A 24,455-nucleotide genomic window follows, 5' to 3' on the forward strand; every position below is an offset into this window, starting at 1 on the left:
GCCATCCCGAGCAATCCCTCCAGCCATCATTTACTTAGTGGTCTCTTCACCATCCCACTTTCCTTTTCCCCCAGCACATGAGATTGGCTTCCAAGCCATGGGGTGATTCTCCTGGCCCTTATTTCTACTCTACTATCCTGGGGTGTTATTCTCCTATTATGTTACTTTATATTCTACAAATGGGTGCAGGCATTCTGTGTCTGTCCCGCTCTTTCTGATTCATTTCACTTAGCATGGTACTCTCCAGGTTGATCCACTTATATGCAAATTTCATGATTTCATCTTTTCTAAGCTGCATAGAATTCCATTGTGTAGATATACCAGAGTTTCTTTAACCAGTTATCTGTTCTCAGGCACTTGGGTTTTTTTCCAGATTCTGACTATTGTAAATAGTTCGAGTTCCCCTTCTTAATTAATGTATTGAAACTTATTTTTTTTCTTATAATGTAGGAGTACTGCTATTTATTCAGCCATTGATTAAGCTGATTGAATTGGGCATGAACTCCATGTTACTTTTTTTTGTTCTATTCTGAATGTTAATTTTATTTTGTTATTTTATTATTATTCCCCCCACCCCTTTTTTGATTCACCGTGAGATACTGTTACAAAGCTTTTATGTTTGATGGGACTGGAGTGATAGCTCAGTGGGTAGGGTGTTTGCCTTGCATGTGATCAACCCGGATTCAATTCCCAGCATCCCATATGGCTCCCTGAGCACCCCCAGGAGTGATTCCTGAATGCAGAGCCAGGAGTAACCCCTGAGCATCGTTGGGTGTGACCCAGAAAGAGAGAGAGAAAAAAAAGGTGGTGGCTTTTTAAAAACAAACAAACAAACAAAAAACCCCACAAAGCTTTCATGTTTGACCTTCAGTCACTTAATCATCAGACACCCATACCTTCATCAGTGCACATTTTCTACCACCAAAATCCCCAGTATTCCCTCCCCTCCCATCCCCATTCCAATGCTTCCCCTGCCTGTGTAGCTGACATACTCTCCCATACTCTCTCTCTACTTTGGTTACATTCAATATTTCAACATCAGTCTCACCACCATTCAAAACTGCCAAAAAGGCAATGCTAGAAGATTTGTTTTGTATTGCTTCTTATGAATAGAATATAATGTCCAGGAAATTCTGTGTCGTTCTTTTCTGGGGGCTTTAGTTTATAGTCTCAGGGTTTTGTCCATTGATGAGATTGCATGGTGCTGGGAGCAGTTTGTGGGTATGACTTCCAAGCTACTGGAAAACTGGGGACCTGGAAGGAGGAGGCCCAGTCCTGGTCTGAGCGGACTTGGAGATCTCAGTCACAGGTACCCTCATACCTGGGTTTTCCTTCCAGTCTGCTCTCTGGTGAGGTTCATCCCATTTTGGCTGAGACTTGTCCCCTCTTGGGTGAGGCTCTTCTGAGTGTGTGGAGAGTGGCCTTTGGCATGGCGGTGGTTAGATTCTGGTGGTTTTCAGCTGTTGGGCTTCTGCATGGAGTGAGGAGAGAAACTCAATCCCCCCCCTCTTAGGTGCCCCAGTGAAGAGAGCCTGGCACTGGGTCAGGACATTCTGTGGCGCTCTCTTCCAGGAGTTTTAGTTTATAGTCCCTGGGTCTTGGTGGTTGATGAGATTACTGTCAAGCTACTGGAAAACTGGGGACCTGGGGGGAGGAGGCCCAGTCCCAATCCAAATGGGCCTGGAGCTCTCAGTCACAGGTTCCCACCTACCTCCACGCTACAGGCCCCAACTGCATCTTTTGATCTCTTTTGCAATTTATGGATCTCTGAAAAAAGGCCAATAAATGAGCTTATATAGCTGAGCCACAGGTGGCTTGTGCGTGTGTATCCCGCATACCTAACTTTTGGCCGTTTAATTTCTTGGTAAACTTGACCCCAAGTTGTTGGGGTCTGCCAAAGGCACAGCAGCAATTTTGGGGTATCTGGAAGTTTGAAGGCACCATCAGGCTGCTGATGCACTTGCCTCACAGGTACAGGTTGACCTACTGGTGGCACCATAGCCCCAAAAACTTAATTTTTGTAGAAAGAAACGGTCATAATTTTGTCCAGTTCTTATTTATGACTGGTGAACCCATTAGTCTTCAAACACTTGCTGTTTAAGCCAGCATTTAAGACGGGTTCCCAGTATGTGATTATGTGTGATTGTGTGTATGTGTGTGTGTGTGTGTGTGTGTGTGTGTGTGTGAGAGAGAGAGAGAGAGAGAGAGAGAGAGAAAGAGAGAGCATGGATCATGGATACATACATGTCCATATAAATAGATAAATGGAGCTGTATGCTATGTAAAAATGAAGTATTCTGTGAGAGAAAACGGTGAAATAATGAATATTCACTGTGTAGATTGAAGATTAGCTCTCTGAAAAACATAAATTTTGAAAACTGACCCTGAAGTGTCACCTTAATGAGGAAAGTGAGTTGATAGACCAGTCTGTGGGCCATTTGATAACTACTGTTCCAGTTCATGGCATGGAAAGTGTATAATGAAATAATTGAGAACAGGACAGTGTTACTAGATTATAGCAGTAATTATAATCGAGTTATGGGTTATGGAGCAAGTGGCATGAAATGAATGGAGACAATTATTTCTTCAATCCTTCTAAATAAAGTTAAGGGAGTTTGGTTGTAATTGAAGATATTAAAGAGAAGGAGAACCATGAAAAGATTTTAAATGTGATGTTTACTTGGGCCAGAGCGATAGCATAGCGGGTAGGGCGTTTGCCTTGGACGCGGCCAACCTGGGTTAGATTCCTCTGCCCCTCTTGGAGAGCCTGGCAAGCTACCGAGTGTATTCTGCCCACATGTCAAAGCCTGGCAAGCTCCCCATGGTGTATTCAATATGCCAAAACAAGTAACAAGTCTCACAATGAAGACATTACTGGTTCTCGTTCGAGCAAATCTATGAACAACAGGAGGACAGTGACAGTGCTTTTACTTACTTTGTAAAGAAGGAATAGCCAAATAAGAGTGTAGAAGCTAGGAGATCATTCAGATAGTATTTTCAAATAGCAGAGGTAAAAAGTTAAATTGAGCGTCTACAAAGATGTAGGACATTTACATGGTTATGAGATGTATTTTAGAGGTATAATCTATAGATCTTACTGATGAGATGAGTTCTTTATTGAGTTAGAGATTTCTTTGTAGATCAAGTGGTTAAGGTTTAGATTCTGAAATGAAAGACACGAAAGAGCACTTTTAAAACAAACTTTAAGAATAACAAGAGTTCGGCTTCCAAGCCATGGAGCAGACCTCCTGGTCCTTATCTCAACTATTCTTGGGTGTTTGATTCCCATTCTATTACTTTATATTCCTCAGATGAATGCAGTCTTTCTATGTCTGTCCCTCTCTTTCTGGCTTAGCATGATACTTTCCATGTAGAACCACTTGTATGTAAATTTCATGACTTCATCTTTTCTAACAGCTGCCTAATATTCCATTGTGTAGAGGTACCAAAGTTTCTTTAACCAGTCATCTGTTCTCGGGCATTCAAGTTTTTTCCAAATTTTGGCTATTGTGAATAGTGCAGCAATGAACATAGAAATGCAGACTGTACTTTTTTGCCTCTCCGGGATATATTCCCAGGAGTGGTATTGCTGGGTCAAATGGGAGCTCAATTTCTAATTTTTTGAGAATCATCCACACTATTTTCCAAAAGGACTGAACCAGTCGGCATTCCCACCAGCAGTGAAGGAGAGTCCCTTTCTCCCCACATCCGCGCCAGCACTGGTTGCTTTTGTTCTTTTTGATGTGGTCCAGTCTCTGTGGTGTGAGATGAGGCAGCTCAGATAGAGAAGGGAACACCAAGTAAAGGATGTTTGGAGGAATCACTCAGGATGCGAGATGCGTGCTGAATGTAGACTATAGACTGAACATGATAGCCACTCAATACCTCTATTGCAAACTATGACACCCTAAAGGAAAGAGTGAGCAAAAGGGAATGCCCTGCCACACAGAGGCGGGGTGGGGTGGGGGGACGGGACGTGGGGGTGGGAGGGCTACTGGGATCATTGATGGTGGTGAATGGGCACTGGTGGAGGGATAGATACTCGTTCATTGTATGACAGAAACCTAAGCACGAAACTTTGTAAGTCTACAATTGTACCTCATGGTGTTTCACTGATTAAAATAAAATAAACAAATGTAACCATAAAAAAAGAAAAAGAATAACAAGACTTGGAGCTGGAGTGATAGTACAGTAGGTAGGGTGTTTGTCTTGCACGCCTCTGACCCGGGTTTGATCTCTGGGGTCCCAGTATGTTCTCCCTCAGTAACAAAACTTACACTTACCTGGGATTGAAGAATAGAGAATTTGAGATGTTACCTAAAGGATAGACACTTGCATCTGGACAAAGAGTAACTTCTGGGGCTAAAAGCCAATTTTAGGATCATAGTCATCTATCCCTCAAAGTTACTAGAGCCTACATCTTAAATGTTCTCACCACAAAAGAAATGATAATCAAGTGGTCTGTGAAAGGTAATTCTAAGGTGGTAATATTGAAATATGTAAATATGACAAATCATCACTTGTGCATGATAAACTTACACTGTTTATATTACATCAGCACTTTAAAATAGTACAGTTTAAATTGGAAGCAAATTCTTGGGCTGTATAAATCACATGATAGATGTATGCATAATGTACAAAATCTGGTGTTAGGATTCTTTCATTTCCTCCTTAGCTAAATCTTCCCCACTAGAGGTCACCACTATCCTAAGTTTTAGTTATTCTTAGGTGTTTTTTTTTTTTTTTTTTTTTTTTTTTTGGTGATAAATTTTAGAGAAATGGAGTCATTATTTGTTTTTGTGAATACTAATCCTTGTTATCAATAGAATGAAAGTAAAAGAAGGTGGGAAAGATATACCATGTAAATCCTGACTATAAAAGACAGCTGACTTAATTGCATTATCTGACTAGACTTCAAGGCAAGATTTTTTTTTTTTGAGCTAAATGGACACATAACAATGAAGAATACATGTTTAACTGGAAGAAATGTTCACAAAAATTACATGTACCTAATGACTTAAATACATATAGACCAAAAAGTGAGCAAATGTAGAATTATACTAATATTGTCATCATATAGGTGTTGCATATGTATATACATATATACTTACATACATATATATGTCAGTATAGTAAGCAAGCACAAATAATTATAAATTGAAAAATTAAATCACTAAGTGAGTGATATACTGGTACAGCATGACTAGCCCTGGGTATCTGGAAATTAGCAGATTTCTTCAAAATAATTCATAATTAAAAAAAAAAACAATGCAGTTAAGGGACTAAGGTGAGAAATTGCTCAAAGGGCTAGAGTGTGTGTGGCATACACAGGTCCCTGGGTTCTGTTCCTAGGAACATATAGCCTTGGTGGCCCTTAGCACTGTTGGAGAGCCCACACCCATACCCACCTCCAGGACCCCCCAACTCCCCGCCCCCCCCCCCCCGCATCCCAAACCACGCTTGCTCAGTTAAAACGTAATACTCAAACGTGAATGTTCATGAAAATACAGCAGTATCAAAATTTGCAGATACATTTAAAGCAGTGCTTTCTAACTAGATGTATATATTAGAAAAAGAATAGTTGAAAAGTGAAAATGATCCCTGAGTATAGAGTCAGACATCATAAGTACTGAACACTACTGAGTGTAATTCCCGAACAAAAACATATTCAGATCCTGATCTTACTGCTCTGCTGACTGTTCTACTTATCACCACCTTTAGTTAGTACCTTAGCTTGCAGTATTGTTTGTGATCCTCATGTCTAACTCCTTTATATTACTTAGTTCTCTTGTCATTCCATGTGATACCCCTTCAGAGAACCTTTCCCTGTCCAATGTTTAACAGTAAAACTGTGGATATTTATTCTAATTTAAATGTGTTAGCGACAACAATTGATTTAGGACTGGATAGTACATTAGTTAAGATACCACTTTTGTCATTTTTTCCCCTAAGATATCATTTCTGTAGTTCTTCAATTATTTAAACATGTCACCTATTATCCCCTTGGTTTGACAGATTTTCAAACATAATGATACTTTTTTATGTAGGATTTTCGAGAAAAAAATACAGATCATATGCGTCCAGATATTGTAGCTCTTCTGAGAAGTAGCAAGAGCGCATTTATCTGTGGGATGATTGGAATTGATCCTGTAGCTGTTTTCCGATGGGCAGTTCTTCGAGCTTTTTTCAGAGCCGTGATTGCTTTCCGAGATGCTGGGAAAAGACACATACAGAGAAAAACTGGTAAGCACTAGATATTAGTATTCTGTCATGCTTCGTCTTGTAGCTTTTTGCCTTTTTGTTTCCCACAAGGAGTAGAAACAGTTTTATTGTTTTCTTATCATGTATCAATGTCATGTTCTACGTGTACAAATTAAGCAAATTCAGTTCAGTTTACAACCTAAATTTAACTGATTGACAAGAAGATGTATAGTATTTGTACTAGTACATTTTTATTAATAAATGCATATAGGAATAATGAATATAAAACATCTGGTATATAGTATTAGTAAGACTTTACTATGAATTTTAGGAATGGGAAGCAGGAGATAACTCAGATAACTCAGATTACACGTGTGAGGGTCTAAGTTTAGTCCCTGTCATATTAGAGACCTGCAAACACCTGAGCATTTCCCAGGTGGATCTGATGGGTTCTGGAGTCCCTGGGCCTGAGCAGCACCATATCACTAGGCCCTAACACTGAACCACTGGGCGTGCACATTGGGCTGAGAATTGCTAACGGTGACCTTCAACCACCACCAGATTTTTCCTGTATTTTGATTGTTGTAAGTAGAATGGCAGTGACTATGGATGTAAATGTTTTCAAATGAGTATTATTGTTTTCTTTGGATAGATAAAAGTGGAATTTCGGATAAGGTGGTAGGTCTGTTTTTAGAATTCGGCAAAATCTCCACACTATTTTCAGTCAGTGGGGGCTGAATCAATTTACATTCCCTCCAATAATGTGTGAGGGTTCCTTTTTCTTCACACTCCACCAGCACTTGTTGGTCTTTTAGGTACTGGCTATGATCATAGTTGTGAGGTGTTGTCTCATTGTCATTTTATTTTGCATTTCCTTGATAAATGGTAATGAACTTTTTTTCTCCACCTTTATGTTTTCTTTGCTAAATCCTCTTGAAATTCATCAGAAATATATACTGCCTTGTTTTTCATTGAAATTCCATTTCTGTTTTTATCATACGTTTATTCTTTTTTTTGGGGGGGTGGAGGGCATACTTGGCGATGCTCTGGAGTTACTCCTAGCTGTGCAATTAGGAGCAGTGCTCTGGGGGACCAGATGGGATGCCAGGTATGCTAGATTGGCTGGGTGAAAGGCAAGTACCCTATTAGCTGTACTATCTCTCCAGCTCCACCATACATTTGTTTCTTTCCCCTGACCCCTTTTCATTGAATCACCTAAGATACACAGTTACAGAGTTTTTCTTGTTTCAGTCATACAGTGTTCCAACACCCATCCCTTCATCACAGTACATCTTCCACCCACGTACCCAGTTTTCCTCCTGCACGTTGTTTCTTTCGTTTTAGTTTTTGCTTTTTGGGTCACACCCAGCTATGCACAGGGGTTACTCCTGACTCTGCACTCAGGAATTACTCCTGGCGGTGCCCAGGAGACCTTATGGGATGCTGGGAATCGAACCCGGGTCAGCCGCATGCAAGGCAAATGCTCTACCATCAGTGCTATTGCTCCAGCCCCACATTGTTTCTTTTGATTCCAATTTTCCCACTCCATTTTCTCTTTCTTTGTGAGTAACTGTAAGTTGATCTTGTAGAGATCTAGCCATAGGTAGACCATTTTTGCATAGGGACAATTTTCTATTTAAATATTTCTACACAGGAGAAAAAAGTGCTGTAGGACACAGTTAAGCTTTCAGAACTCCCACGTGTACATAGCTTTTTGGCATGTGTACTAACAGTAAAACTTTGAATTCAGTTTTGATATTTCAAGTGAATCAATACATTTGGGAGATTTTTATTATTTAAATAAGGGGGAAATTTATATTAATTTGTGGGTTTTAGATTATAATGAGTATAAACTAATTTTTATAATAAGGAGAATTTATTTTTTGGAAACAAAAAAAGCGGTAGATAGAGTGTTTCCAGTGATTTTTTTTGTGGAGAATTATTGGTTTGGTGGCACATATGGTGTGGTTACATATTTGAAGAGATACTCCTGAATTTTATTTTTAAAAAGATAAGTAGTATTGTAAGTTTACGCTACTAAAAACTAAAGAAATAAAACTAGTTGAAAAATATTCCAAGAAAGCTGTAGACAACCTATACTCCAGAAGAAACAAAAATTTGAAACGTCTGTTGTAAGGAAAGAGATCAGATTGCTAACAACAAAATCCTTTATCCAAAGCAAAGCCAAGAGCATTGAATTCATTCACTGATGAGGTCACTATTACCTGGATACTAAATATGACTGATTCCATAGAAATGAAAGCCAGAAACTAATGTCCTTCAAGAAAATTTCTCAGCAAAATCCTAGACAAAATCTTGAGTACACCTAGGTGTCTAGCAGAAAACAACGAAACAAAAATAATTACCCCTCATAATTGGTTGTCTCCAGCCAACCAGGTGCAGTCTAGTTTGATATCTAGGCACTTTTGTCTTCAGGCAGTCTGCTAAGCAGGGAGTGAGGTGGGGTTATTGATAACAATGCAAAAAGAATACTTTTTTCTGAATTATTTTTTGAGTAAGAAGTGTTGGGTTACTTGTTAATGATTGCAACTTTTTGAAATATTTGTAATTTTGGATTTTCTATGTTGATAAATTAGATAGTATTTTTATCTTTTTTTGGGTAAGAAAGTATTTCAAATCTGTTGTCTTAATTCCTTTTATTTCTGCATATATTGTTATCTGGTGTTATAAGATTCTATCTTGGTTAAATTTGAAGCCCATTATCTGCAAAAAATTCAGTTGAAGGAATTATTACAATTGCACAGAAGGATGCTTTGCAAACCTCTTGGAATGTTTGTCTTTAACTTTTAAAATAATCTGCTTGAAAATACTCATAATAGTATCTCATTTATAATTAAGTAGTAAATATACTCTAATGGAGTTTTATTTTTATGTTTTGTTTAATTTGTCTTATTCTAATAACTTTTAATTATTCACTTTTATTTTTTAAATAGCAGATGTACATGAATGTAGTGTCAGAACTCTATAGACATGTCTTGAGTACATGACATACCACTTCCTTCAGACCTGGAAAATCTGTATTCATTTTGGGGAGTATTGAGGAGTGGGGGTTGTACTGTGGTCTCCAGCAGGACTGGAGGCCCCTCCTGGCAATTCCTGACTATCTGGGCCAGGAGTTTAATGTGTCAGAGAATACAGTGCTGCTTGGCTTCCAGGACTGTACCCAGCAATTGGGGACTTTATGATACCAGGGATCAGACGTCAGTAACATGCAGAGCAGGAGCCTTAAGCCCTGTGCTATCTTTCTACCCCGCTGCATTCTCTTTAAATTCATTTATTGCTAATATTTATAGTCCTGACCACCCAGAGCTCCCCTTCAACTGTGACTCTCTATTTCAGTAGCACTGATACGGGGCTTTGATAGTTTTTCACATATGCTTTTTTCTACAAGTTTGCTAAGTGACCCTCACTTTTTCTAAGAAATGGGTTGAGATAACTGATTTTCCCAAAACTCCCTCCCTTTTTCATATTTATGGGAAGGGATATGTTAATGGGTTTTCTTGCTCTGGTGCTTTCTTCTCTTTCACCAGTGACACACTTGTTGGAATACTTACAAGTGTGGTTAATTGCAGCATTTATGAAAAAATTGATTTTGTGTATCTTTGGGATTTCATCAGTATTCTTTGCATTGTTGCCAACTATATGCTAAGTTTATTTCAGAATGGCTGGAGCAATAGTACAGCTGGTAGGGCGTTTGCCTTGCACGCGGCCGACCTGGGTTCGATTCCTCCGTCCCTCTCGGGGAGCCCGACAAGCTACCGAGAGTATGCTGCTTGCATGGCAGACAGAGCCTGGCAAACTCCCCGTAGCATATTTGATATGCCAAAAACAGTGACAAGTCTTACAATGGAGACGTTACTGGTGCCCGCTTGAGCAAATCAATGAACAATGGGAGGGGAGTGCTACAGATAAAATTAGTCCTTTAAAAAACAAGTCATGCAGATTTTTCTTAACTTTTTTTAGTATTTTGAATGATAAATATTGTTTATAATACTAATAATAGTACCGAAAAAGATGCTTTCGTTCTTCAAAAGGATATTTAATTTTTCTTATTTTTATACTAATTGCTCAGTTAGTTGAGAAAATTGCTTACATTAAGCTATTATTGATGTATTTCATGTATTCAAGATAGTTGGCAGCATTGTTCTTGAGTCTCTTCATTGGTTTGGGCTTATATAATGTCTTTTTCTTTTCTCTATTTTTTTTGTCGTCCTTTTTTTTTTTGCTTCCTAAGGAAATGATGATTCAGCGCCGTGTATAAATTTGAAAAATTCGGATAGTTTTAGCTTTCTCCATCACCCTGTCCACCAGAGAAGCTTAGAGATTCTGCAGAGGTGCAAGGAAGAGAAGTACAGTAAGGCTGCAAATCCTGATACTCTGTCTCATCAGCTATCCATTTGGAAATGGAAACCAGGAGCATTCTGTTTACACCAGGGTGGGGCATAAATTGCATAGGCAGTGTGACCTTCAAAATCTGTGACCAGTCAATTTTAGGATACTTCATTTCCTTCGAGGCTTTAGTTCTTATCGATGTACTTACTCCTTTTATTTGAGTTGATATCACATTTACCTATGATCCTTGAGTTAATCATACTTAGCTTGAGACTCTGAAATGGTTTTTAGTTTTGCTTTTAAAGCAACCAAGTGGTGAGCTTTTAACTATCTCACAGTGATTCAATAAGATTAAGAAAAAAAAGAGAAGATAGTATAATACCTACAAAAAATTTTTTTCCTGCTAATTTTCTTTTTAAAAAGCATTGAGATCTAAGTGAGGTAATAGACTGCATGCAAAGCATATAGTTTAGTAAGTTTTCATACTGCACCTGTGAAATCATCACTGCAACCAAGAGAATTAACATCCAACACTGTTAGAGTTTCCTCTGCCCCTTTCTAATCCTGGCAGATTTTTATGCTTGCGTGTATTGTAATTTCAACATTCTGCAATGTTGCTTTCGTGTAATGTTGGTAAGTTCACTTAGTTTGATTGAAATCTTCCTGTCAGACTTTCCTATGTCTGATTTAGAGCAAAGGGGAAAAAAACAAACCATGAAAAAAGGATACTCATGTTTTGGTTTAAAGCACAATGACAATCATAGAATATTGAAAAAAAAATTGGTATGGGTTCAGATTGATAGCTGAAAGGGCCAGATACATGTTTTGCATGTGGGAGGCCTGGGTTCAAATCCCTAGGAAGGCATGGCCTCCTAGCAATCATACTCTGAACACCACCAGGTGTGACTTGAAAGCTAGGGATGAAAAATTGGTGTTTAAGATGCCCTTGGTCTCCATTTCCTCTTTTTCTTCGTTATGCTTAGTTTGCATGAAAATGCGTTCTTTTGCCTGTTGTGAGAATATAGTGATTTGGCTATTACTATATAGTAAGAATAAAGGAATTCAGAATCTTCTGAACATTCAAAATCTAACTGCAGTTCGCATATAATAGAACTAAATTACTAATATTAATTTCTGAGCTCTTTAGCAGATTGCCACAGATTTAGTCTAGTTTTAAAGTTCTGTGGTTAAAATTTTATGGAAATTACCTAATTACTAATAGAAAATATGTGTGAAATTTCTAAAAACAAATGTTATAGATTATTTTTTCAGTTTTGTTTACTTTTGCTCTTTTGGTACAAAAATGTGTAAAGTAGTTTGAAAAATATTCTTAATGATATTTTTTCATTTTAGAAAGTACAAAGGTAAGTAATTTACAGAGGATGTCCTTAAATGTTACTTTTAATTATTGCTATTATTTCTGAAAGGTCCTTACTCTGTTTATTTTTCTAAATATTTCAATCCATGGAATATTATTTTAATCTTTTTTATGATTTTAAATTAATTAAATAATTCAAGTGATTTTGTTTGCTTTGTTAATTTTCATAACTCCTAGCCTGACAACTCCAACCAGACCCGACTACACTCTGACTTAGTATGTATGCCTGAAATAAGAAGGCAACAATTTCATGTTAGACTGCATGAAAAAACTGAACTTTTGCTTGGTGTCACAAGTTGATTGAATTGTATAAGTTGGAGCTCTTTTACATATTTATTTTTTTGGTATTTTTAATATTTTTGGTAGTTCATCCCATTTTCTGCTACAGTTCTACTAATAAAAATTTTGAAATCTAAATTTTCCAGCTTAAATTTGGGAGCTTTTTTTTTTTTAAAAATAACAGGCAATTACAAACTTTTGGTAATAATGATTGGCAAGATCAAAGAAATCTCTTGTAGGGGCCAGAGAGATTATACAGCGGGTACGCTGCTTCCCTTTGTATCTGGCTGACCCGATTGCTAATTTCAATCCCCAGCACCCCATATGGCCACCTGAACCCACCACAAGTGATCCCTCAGTGTGGAGCCAGAAGTAAGCACTGAGCATAGCCGTGTGTGGCATACTCAAAACCAAATAAAAGAACCCTCCTACAGAGAATATTGATTAAGTCTTGAAAAAGTTTATTTATGAAGTATTAGAAAGCATTAGAAAAAAATTAAAAGATTCCCCTCCAAAAAAGAGTTAATTTTTTAAAACGTAAATCAGACAGTAAAAATTGTAGCTTTGTGGCTTTTTGCACTTTAATACCACAATAGGTAAAATATCACAGTTATACTGGCTAAAATTCTCAGAGAACAAAGTTAAGGACCGGCAAGCCAGTGTGGGATGTAGGACAACCTGGAATTAACTGTTTGCTAAGGGCTAAAATACAAAGTTGAAATAGATTCTGCCTCTTAAACCTGACTTATAGGAATATGCACAGAAGAATTTAGTTGAATTGACAGAAAAATAGTGGAAACCAAATAGGAAATACCGGTTGCAAAGCATAGTGAAGTGAGATTTGCCAGTTTACTACTTCTCTGAATGAGAGTCTGTGCGTACATCTTGTGGTGGAAATCTGAATTATAATGCTTTTCAACTTAAATAAGTCATTTCTGCACTTAGGCTAAAAAAAAGAAATTGAATTATTTCAGAGTTTTAAGAAATATCCTGAAGAAGTCAGAATCTTAAGCAGGCTATCTTCTATAGGGAAGAAATTTTTTATTTGAGTAAGTTAGGAAGAGTCAAAATGTCTTTTAATGGGCTTCTGCTAACCCAGTATCCTGGCCAAGTCAAAGACATTTTGGGGAACTGAGATATCACCTACCTGTGAATAAAATGCAGTCCTTCTTATAAGTCAGTATTAGCAGTATGCATGCAAGGCAACCTTTTTTTCCCATATGGGATGCTGGGAATCAACCCGGGTTGGCTGCATGCAAGACAAATGCCTTACCCACTGTACTATCACTCTAGCCCCAGGGCAAACATTTAACCCCAGGTTCCTCTCTGGTCCAGGTTTTTGTCCTTTTGAAAGATGAAAACCTTTGGGAGCAATCAACTCCCCAATTAAAAAAAAAAGGTTTCTTTCTTTTTTTTCTTTTGCATATCTTAGTTATAATGCCTTAGAGAGAGAGAGAGAGAGAGAGAGAGAGAGAGAGAGAGAGAGAGAGAGAGAGAGAGATTTTTTTTAAAAAAAAAACAAAAAACAACGGTGGCTGGAAACTTTCAGTGTTTTGTTAAAAGCACTAGGCTAGAGACCAGTGACCTCTAGCAGGATCAATACAAAAGAAAATCACAGTCTGCAGACTGCTAAGTTCCAAAAATAGAGAAAGAATCTTCAAAGCAGCTAAAGAAAATATGACACATTACATATAGGGGAATGATGATATAATTAGTTGTCAGCTTATTATTAAACATGTTATCTTATTACTAAACACATGGAGGCTAAGAGAGGGGTCTCCCCAAATTCAAGATAAAATTGGGGGGGGGCACAAAGAAACAACCATCTTTCTGATAGAACTCTTTATTTGTAGTTTGTGCCCAGATAAGTTATTAAAATTAAAAACAGTAACTTACAGAAGAACAGAGCAATCTAGTATTCGGTATACTGTCTGCAGTGTTTAGTTATCAGCAAAAATATTATTCAAAGCGAAATTGAAGTGAGAAAGCTAAAAGGGCTGGGGCACATGCTTTGCCCCAGGATTTTTGTGAAGCTTCACATTTCATCTTTAGCACTGTAAGTCTCCTTGAGCATTGTCAGGAGTTGCCCCTGAGCATTGCCAGGTGTGTCCCCCAGCCCCAAATTAGAAGTTGAAATATAAATATTTTTAGAGAAAATTGATTTCTCATGTTATTCTATAAGGAGTAATAATGGGATTTTGGGGGGGGGTGGAGGGATGTAGGGAATCAAACTAGAGCCTTACATAAGCTACTAAGTTAGACCCTTAACTTTAAGCAATGGAAATTATTTTCCACTTGTTTTTAATTTTTTTGGTGAAGTAAAATATTTTTATTTAGAGAGAGATAAGGGAGGAGGGAGAGAGGAAGAGAAGAGGAAGGCGGAGAGGGGGGAGAAAGGAAAAGAAGAGAAAGATTTGGTCAGGAGATAATATGGCATTAATGACAACATTAAATGGCAACTTGATGTGTTGAGGGGTTGACACATATGTTCTGCAAAAAATCAGATAGTGATATTTTAGGTTATAGGCATTGAAGTTCATATACTTTTTGTTGGTACAGTTCAGTTCTGCTGTTAAAGAAGCCATAACCAGTGCAGAAATGAATTAGTATTGCTGTGTGTCAGTGAAATTTTGTTATGGTTTTATTTAAATAAACCATAAAGTTTAGATCCCTTATAAATTTTACATGACACAAAATATATTTTCCTTTTGATATTTTTTCTCAACCATTTAAAGATAACATCCGTTCTTAACTGGCAGGGCAAACAGTAACAAGCCAGGAGTTTGATTTGACCTGTGGATTCTAGTTTGCTGATTCAGTAGTAATCAGAAAGAATGCAAATCAGGACTAATAAATATGTATAAATTAATTGATTATACATATTTTCTTCTCTGAATTTCTTATAAAAGATAGGATTTTGAGGTAAAAATTACGGTATTGTTTTGGTGGTTTAAAATGTGTCCACAAATTCTTTGATACTCCTCCTTTCAAAAGGCATTGCGCTGTATTTAGTGACTCGATTCTAACCAATGGAATGTGGCAGAAGTGACTGTGTGACCTCAAGATTGACAAAAAAAAAAAAGGTACTGTGGTCCTTCGTCCTCCTCTTTGTTTCTGTTGCACCTACTGTCTCTCCTGAGGAACTGTTCTCTGAGATTTGGCTGGGAAAAATGAGTGGAGTGGAGATAAATTGGGATTCTTGGAAATGTGAGCTATAGCCCTACTTCCACAAAGTCAGGAGCCCTGGAAAGGAGAAGGAAGGGAAGAAGGGGGGGGAGGGGAGGGAGAGAGAGAGAGAGAGAGAGAGAGAGAGAGAGAAAATGAATAGAAGCATCTTGCTTGACTTTGAACCCATACCTTTTGCCTACATTCCAGTCTTGGGATTGAATGAAAACAAAGCTTTTCATGAACAGGTGCAAAGATTAACAGCTCAGATTGTGTTTGATACACCTTCCTGGCTGTGCCTGCCTTAGAATTACAGATTTCAGGCATCAGTAAAGGGCAGCGAACTTACATTGCCAACTGCACCTTTTCAGAAAAAAAAAAAATCATTCAGCGCCCTCTGGGAAATCTACCAAAGTCCCCATTTGGACCTGAATCTATTACTGCTCCTTTGGGTCATTCCAGTGCCACCCAGGGGCGAGGTATCATCCACCCTGGGAAAATCTGGTAAACGGTCACATAAATGTTGAAAATTTAAAGCTTTCTGTCTGACAAAAATGAACTTCAAATAGAAATCAAAACATAGATATCAGAGAAATCAAATACTTGGAAAATAAGCAACAGATATAAATAACTCGTGAGTCAAAGAAAACTGTAGGTGTAGGTGAGCTTGAGACTATTTTGCTTTTAATATTAATGGAAACAGTGAATTAAAAAAACTTGATCGCTTTAGATTCTTTTTAAATTTTTTAAAACTAAATTTTAGGTAATGCTACGGTACTGTTAAATTTCATGGTTGATATATGAAGTTCTGTATCTTCAGCACCACCAAAATACACATGATCTTCCACCACTGTTCCCATATCACCTTTAAACCTATCTTTAAATTCTCAGTAAAAAAATCAATAATCAGAAAAATCAGTGAAGCAGCAACAGAAAGAGCATTTTAGAAGTGAAGTAATTTGCAAAAGGAAAGAAATAATGGAGAGCTAAATTAGTGATAGAAAGCAGACCAATTATGTAGACAAATCATAGGGAACCAAAAGCTGCTTTTTTTTTCCTTTCATGCAGAGAAATTGATAAATCAATAGCCTAGCATTGCCCAAGATAAATTGTTGTGCTCTCTTAAGCTATAGTCACTAGCTGTTAAGTACCTAAAATTAAAATATTTATTTTTGGCTTCCAGTAAGTGTTCTGAAAGTCTCAGGGACTTCTCCCACTGATATATGCTTGACCAACTGGTTTAGCAGTTCTGTGCTCAGGCCTGGGAGAAGCAAACAGCCATTTGTGATAACTTTTTTAAGAATTTCAGTAAGACCTACAATAGTCAGGGAGAAACTGCCATCAATTGCATGAGTAACGTTAGAAAGCAGATCCTTCCACTACTTTCAAGTTTTGAGATGACTGCAGCCTTGGTTGATAGCTTGAATACAGTGTTATGAGACCCTGCAAAGCCACCTAGCTAAGGTTAAGCTTTTCAATTCTTCTTCCTGCAGAAATCCATTGATATGATTATAGTTTGATTTTTCGGGGTGGGGGCACCCCTGGTGGCTTACTCCTTGCTTGACTCTCCGGGATCACTCCTGATGAGTTTTGTGGGATCATATGGGGTGCCCTGGGTTGAATCCAGGGATTGAATGCAAGACTTACTGTACTATCATTCTGTCCTCTATAGTTATTTAAAGGAACAATGTTCTGGAGTAATATAATATGCAATATGGAGAATAAACCAACTTATAAAATATAAAGAAATAGGAATAGGTTTAATAAAATAAATGTTAATTTGCATACAAGTGAATACAAGAGCAAAGAAAATACCTAATTGAGTGAAAAGAGTTTTCTGTTTTTTTTTTCTTTTTCTTTTTTTTTTATGTAGGAATATGCTATTTATTCAGACACTGATTTGCTGATTGAATTGGGCATGAACTCCACCTTACTTTTTTTATTTCATAATTTTATTTATTTTCTTATATTTATTGAATCACTATGGGAAAAGCTTTCAGGTTTAAGTTTTGGTCATACAATGATCAAACACCTTTCCCTTCACCAGTACTCATTTTTCACCACCAAGAACCCTAATATACCTCCCTCCTACCCCTCCTAATGCCTGTGAGGCAGATGATTTCTACTTAACTCTTCTCTACATTGATTACATTCATTATTTTGACAAAAGATGCACCATTATTGTTTAGAATTCCCCCCCCCCCCATCAGAATTGCTGAAAAGGCAATGTGAAATACTTTGTTTTCTATAGCTGGTTATGAGAATCATATAATGTCGTGTGGCTGCAATAGTGGCCGCGCAGTTTTGGATTTCTGCAAAGAGCCAGATAATTACAAGATTGGTTTCTGTGCTTCTGGTGTTATGGCTGTGCTGGAGAGCTGCTCATGGGGGGCAACTCTTGACCTCTGTAGAGCGTGAAGGATGAGCCGGTACCGCCCTCCTTCCCATGAGATTGCAGTTGCCCCGTCACTGCCAGCTCATACCTGGCTTTCCAATAAGCTCTGAGGCAGCAGCCACCTTGCTGCTGGGGGCAGGGGGGGGGGGGGAGAGGAGGAAGGGAGCAACACCCTTTCCCTCCCAGGGAGGCATGGTGCTGTAGTTTAATGCATGGTCCATTCACTTTTCTGCTGCAAGCTGCTGGGCTCTGGATTAAGTTCTTTTGCCTCTGGAGCCATGGCTGTGCCAGAGAGACGCTCATGGGGGGCAACTCGTAACCTCGGTAGGGCGTGAAGGACGAGCTGGTACCGCCCCCCTTCCCATGAGACTGCAGTTGCCCCATCACCACCAGCTCATACCTGGCTTTCCAATAAACTCTGAGGCAGCAGCCACCTTGCTGCCAGGGGCGGGGCGGGGGGAGGCTGAAGGGAGCAACACCCTTTCCCTCCTGGGGAGGCATGGCGCCATAGTTTAATGCATGGTCCATTCACTTTTCTGCCGCAAGCTGCCAGGCTCTGGATTAAGTCCCTTTGCCTCTGGAGCCATGGCCATGCCGAAAAGCTGCTCATGGGGGGGCAACTCATGACCACGGTAAGGCGTGATGGACGAGCCAATACCACCCCCCTTCCCATGAGACTGCAGTTGCCCCATCACCGCCAGCACATACCTGACTTTCCAATAAGCTCTGAGGTGGCGGCCATCTTGTATGCAGTCCAGATGCATTTCTGCCAAAAGCTGCTGGTTTTCAAGATTTGTTTCTGAGTCTCTGGGATCATGGCCTTTAATCAGTTTGATCAGAACCAGAGAGGCCATTTGTAGGCGGTGACTCGGGGTCTCGTTGGGATGGGGAGGAAAGGGCCAGTTCCACCCCCATCTGGTGAGGCCCCGCGTGTCTCGCCACTGCAGGCCCCAACCTGACTGTCCAGTGGCCTCTGGATGATGGCGGTCACTGGGCTGCCAGGGGAACAGGCAAAGGCACGAAACCTATTCCCACCTGGAGTGGCCCAGCGCCAATAACCTACTGCAGGAACAGGACGCATTTCTGCCAAAAGCCTATGGATTCCGAGATTTGTTTCTGAGTCTCTGGGATCATGGCCGTTAATCAGTTTGATCAGAACCAGAGAGGCCATGCCTCCAATTATATAGCTGAGCCCGAGTGGTTTGTGGGTGTGTCTCCCACATACCTAACTTTTGGCCATTTACTTTCTGGGTAAACTTTGCCCCAAGTTTTTGGGGTCTGGTGAAAGGCACAGTAGCAATTTTGGGGTATCTGAAGGTCTGATGGTGTCATCAGGCTGCTGATGCACTCGCTCACAGGTACAGATTGACTTGCTGGCGTCACCAAACCCCCTGAGTTTTCTGTTTCTGAGATGTCAATCTTAATGACTTTCACAGCAGAAATCTTGTTAATTCTCTAGTGCTAACAAAAATTTATATAGGGATATAAAACACCTAGAAGAAACAAAGCAGTTTTGAAAAGTAACAAAGTTAGAGAACTTACACTATATTATTTCAAAACTCAAATAATCATAACATTGTTCTGTAGGTGTAAGGAATTATAGATCTATAGTATAGATAGAGTCTAGACATTAATAGATGTAGAATCATGGTGGCCAAACTTTGTTCTTCCCAGGGGCATTTGGATATTTATAAGGTCATTCATGGGCCATGCAGTTTAGGCAGGTGAGAAGCATCTGTGTCTGTCCCATCATTTGTCAGACGCAGAACCACATGATTTTGTGAACCTTAAGTGGTCTTTAGTCTGGACGTTTCTCAACCCTAATTGATTTGTTTACTTGGGTTCCACAAAGATGCTTAAATAATATGTAAGGGCAAAGTACAGTCTTGCTAAGGAAAGCTTTATTTTATTTGCTCTAAAATAATTGAATAGCTATAACTTGAAATGTGTAGTTTAACTTGATGCAAGTAACAGTAACAGCCCTTAGCAAAAAATAAAATCATTTCAACCTGAAGAAAATTTGTGGAAAAATGTCTAGAGTTGTGGGATAGGCAAAGACTTTGTAGATGGAATATGAGACCATAAAATACAAAAGAAAAAACAATTGAGACTGGGCATATGTAGAATTTAAAGATACATAGCAAGATAGCAACAAAGGACCAAAAGCGACACGACTGGAGAATTGATCCACACAATTGAGTTATTGTTGGTGGTGGTGGGTGGGGGGACTTTAAAGGGAGGATGTTGGGAGGAAGGAAATATGTGCTTGGGAAACCATTATTAACAGTATTGTAAATCACAGAACCTTTATCAATCAATTAAAAAATACGTATGTTGAGGCTGGGGAGATTCCACAAAAGACTCATGAGCACAGGCCAGAGGGATAGTACAGCAGGTAGAGTGTTTGCCTTGCACATGACCAACTCAAGTTTGATCCCCAGCATCCCACACGGTTCCCTGTGCACTACCAGAAATGATTCCTGAATACAGAGTCAGGAATAACCCCTGAACATTGCCAGTTATGGCTGAAAAACTGGGGTGGGTGGGGGAGACTAATGAGCACAAAGCCCAAAAGACTCAGTTGCTGGCCTCACCTGGTCCTTTCAGCACTGTAGCAAGCATCTCCCGAGCACCACTAGATGTGGCCCGAAAGTGAAAATGAAAACAAAACAAATAAAAAACAAACAAACAAAAAAACGATAGCTCACCTAAACTGAAAATTGCTGCTAAAACAAAATCTCCGACCTTTTCCACGCTGGAGAAGTGCATGTTCTCTTTTGAACACATCTCTCTCTTTTTCATTTTCTCCCCTCACACTTCTTGAAATTTCTTTCCTTTTATCTCTGTTTGGTTTTTTGGGTCACATCTGGCAATGACTCAGGGGTTACTCCTGGCTCTACACTTTGGAATCACTCCTGGTGGTTCACGGGGTACTGTATGAGATGCCAGGGGTCAAACCTGGGTCAGCTACATAAGTGCAAAATAAGTGTCCTTTCCGCTGTACTATGTATTTTGCTCGAGCGGGCCCAGTAACGTCTCCATTGGAGACTTCGTTGTTACTGTGTCTGGCATATCGAATACTCTTGGTAGCTTGCTGGGCTCTCCGAGAGGGGCGGAGGAATCGAACTCGGGTCGGCCATGTTGGCTGCGTGCAAGGCAGACGCCCTACCCGCTGTGCTATGTATTTACTCCTCTAAATTTCTTCCACTAAAAACTGTTTTGCTTCACGCATAAGAAAATAAAAGAAACAAAACAGAAGGCATACCATTATTTGATCTTTTTAATATCGCTGATAATGAACTTGTAAACAGAATGTGAAAAGAACTTATATGATACAAGAAAAGTGGTTTAGATATGGTCCTGTGGCCCCTGAGCATCATCAGGGTAGCTCTGGTTGTCCCCTCTATTGTGAGGCCCATAAGTACCACATTCTTGATCTTTAACAACCATCTGACTTGTTGGCCAGGTATTGTTGGGGGCTGCCCAGGCTCTCCGAGCACTTCACTGGAGGCCATATCCCAAAACAGCTAACAGATACAAAATTTACAAAGAAGTTATGAGAATAGTTAATAGCCTTATGAAAGATTAAGATTCATCAGTCATTGGGGAAGTATAAATGATAATCACAAGGTCACATTCACATCCTGTAAGGTGGTTAAAATGTAATACATTGACAGTATTAACTGAAAAATTATGTGGAACAAAGAGGATGCTTACACATGGTTAGTAATATAAAATAGTAGAATTATTTTGGAAACTCAGTTTTAAAATAAAGCTAAGCACATACTTTCCATATATTCTACAATTACAAATACACATTTACCTCAGAGGTGACAGTGTTGACACAGAGACTTATACAACTTAGTCTCTAAAATATTATTCTAAGTGAAACCTTAAACAAATCTTGAATGTGTGTTTTCAAGACAACCATAATAGTAACACAAATAGAATCTTTATCTTTTTTGGGGAAGGCTGTTGAGTGATTATTTTCTGGGAGATGGGTAATTTGAGACACACTCAGTTGCCTTAGAGCTTACACTTGGCTTTGTACACAGATAACTCCTGTTAGTGCTGGGGGCTTCGGCGGTAGGTGGGGGTGGGGAACATTTTGTAGTGCCAGGGATCAAACAGGTCAGCTGCATACAAGGTAAATATTGTACCCATTGTGCTCTCTCTCTGGCTCCAGAATCTATTCATTCATTTATTCTTTTATAAAAAATTTTTTATTAGTGAATCACTGTGAGGTACAGTTACAGACTTAAAACTTTCATGCTTGCACTTCAGTCATACAGTGGTCAAGTACCCATCCCTCCACCAGTGCCCATTTTCTATCACCAATGATCCCAGCATCCCTCCTACCACCCCCACCTCGTCCGCTCCACCCCACCCCACCTCTGTGGCGGGGCATTCCCTTTTGCTCTCTCTCTCTCTCTCATTTTTTTTTTGGGTCATGCCCTGCAATGCTCAGGGGTTACTTCTATCTCTGCACTCAGGAATCACTCCTGGCGGTGCTCGGGGACCATATGTGATGCCAGGGATCGAACTCTGGTCGGCTGCATACAAGGCAAATGCCCTAACCATTGTACTATCACTCTAGCACCTGGCTCCAGAAACCTGTATCAAACAAAATTAACAAGGGCTAAAATTAAGAAGATGTAAATGGAAAATTTGAAATATGTAATTAATAAGTATAACAATGTTATACTTATTAATGGGCCTGTTGTACTTATTGCTGGGCCTGCTCGAGCAAATCAGTGAACAACGGGAGGATAGTGACAGTGATTAAATCTATTAACCTTACCTTACCAGTTAAAATCTTATGATGTGTTTTCAAAAAAGCTTGATTCTTAAAATGTTGAAAAAAAAATAGAAAAAGGTAACCCAGAAAAAGCAAAGGTTCTCAGTGGTAGAATTTATATATTTAGTTGAGAAAATTAGAAACTGAACCAGTTAGAGTTTTCAGATTTTATAATGAAATTGGTACTACTTCTGTAAATTGGGGGGGAAAAAAAAGGCAGTTACTGACCAGACTTAATTCATGGGGTAAAGAAATTTCCTTTCATGTGGCCTTACCCCAATTTGATCTCCTGTACCATCTGTTGTCCATGAACATTGGCAGGAGTGACTCCTGAGCACAAAACCAGGAATAGTCAGATATGGCCACTCCTCCAATCAGATAAAAGTATAGAGTAAAAAGAAATTACTTTTAAAAACTTAGTACTAATGTCTGATTTGAGAAAACAAGGTGAAGATAAAACAAATCTTTTGATGGTAAAGGGATGCTAGGATCAGAACATCTAAAATGTTTGTATTAGGGGAAAAAAAAAGATAATTTAAAATCCATATGTTCATAATTCAAGGATAATAAAAGAGTGCAAAACTTTCAAGGAAAAAATGTATAAATGAAAATATAGAGAAAGCAATTTGGTAGAAGATGGAAAAAAGTATACATTGGTTGGAGTAGAAACAAAGCATAAAATAATAAGGTGGAAAAAAATCTGATACATATTTTAATAACAAATTTCAACAAGTAGTTAAAAGATTGCACAATTAAAAATTACTTACTATATTTAAGAGACAAATCAAAATATTAAAACATTGAAAATATTGGGAAAAGGTAAATTTATATTTTTAACTCTTAGACATTCTCCCTCCTTCTTTAGGACACTACTTATAAGATTTTTTTTTTGCTGTACTTTTGTTTTTCTAAGTATTTTACAGAAATGAAATCATATATGTTATTTTTCTGTTTCGAGTTTCTCTGAGTTTCCTGGTAGACATATTCTATGAAAGGTAATTTTTCTCCTGATGTGTGTATGTACATGTAATTATATATGTACATTGTACTTATCATTCATGTCTCAGTGTATATAGGGTAGTGTAATATTTTGAGCTCTTGTCACAGCTCTTGCTGTCAATGTTCTTGATTGTGTCATTTTGTAGACATTTTTATTCCTGTAATAAAACTTATGAGAGGAGTATTGTATCAGAAAGTGTACGTATATTTAACATGATTACATGTTAGAGAACTTTTTACTTTTAAAGATGTCCATTTTCTTCTGGCATATGTTAATTGTCATGATAAACAGATGTCATGTATCATATTTTAATATAACTTTGTCCTCTGCTTTTGGGTTTTAGTAATTTGACTGATCTCCCTAGATATTATTTATATTAATCTTTAGCCTTTATCCTTTGGGATTATTTAATTCACCTATTAATCCTTTGCTTCATTTGAAAAAATCAAATTTAGCATATTTTGGCCAGTATTATATATTTTTTGCCACAATTTCTTTCTTTTTGGTCACAGTTACATGTTTTAGGATTATTTGATATTGTCTCAAAGATTCTTTTGACTTCATTTATCTTCTGTATTGTTTTTTTCTATTCAGATTGAATGATTTTCTTTTGTTGTTGTTTGGGGCCATACCCAGTGGTACTCAGGTCTTACTCCTGGTTCTGTGCTGCCAGGGATTACGGCGGGTCTCAGGGGAACAATATGGGTTGCTAAGGATCATGGGACCATGTGGAACGCCAGGGATCGAACTCTGGTCAACTGTGTGCAAGGCAAGCACCCTTACCATTGTACTATTGCTCTGGGCCTTGGATTGGATGATTTTTATTTCTCTGATTTCAAGTTTATTACACTACTTTAAGAAGGTCACTTTTTAAACTAATACAGAA

General features: G+C 38.5%; 1 protein-coding gene across 5 annotated transcripts in view; it reads left to right on the top strand.

Annotated features, from left to right (window-relative positions):
- The window catches only part of MYO9A (myosin IXA), a 224,388-nt gene that overhangs the window by 112,496 nt on the left and 87,437 nt on the right, over positions 1 to 24,455 (top strand). For all 5 annotated transcript variants that reach the window (XM_056128796.1, XM_056128797.1, XM_056128798.1 and 2 more), the window contains exons 14-15: positions 6,048 to 6,243; positions 10,457 to 10,576. In XM_056128796.1, coding sequence (XP_055984771.1) covers positions 6,048 to 6,243; positions 10,457 to 10,576 — 316 coding nt within the window. The remainder of the gene's footprint in view (positions 1 to 6,047; positions 6,244 to 10,456; positions 10,577 to 24,455) is intronic.

Source organism: Sorex fumeus, unplaced genomic scaffold (assembly GCF_029834395.1).
Source record: "Sorex fumeus unplaced genomic scaffold, SorFum_2.1 ptg000067l, whole genome shotgun sequence".
NCBI lineage: Eukaryota > Metazoa > Chordata > Mammalia > Eulipotyphla > Soricidae > Sorex > Sorex fumeus.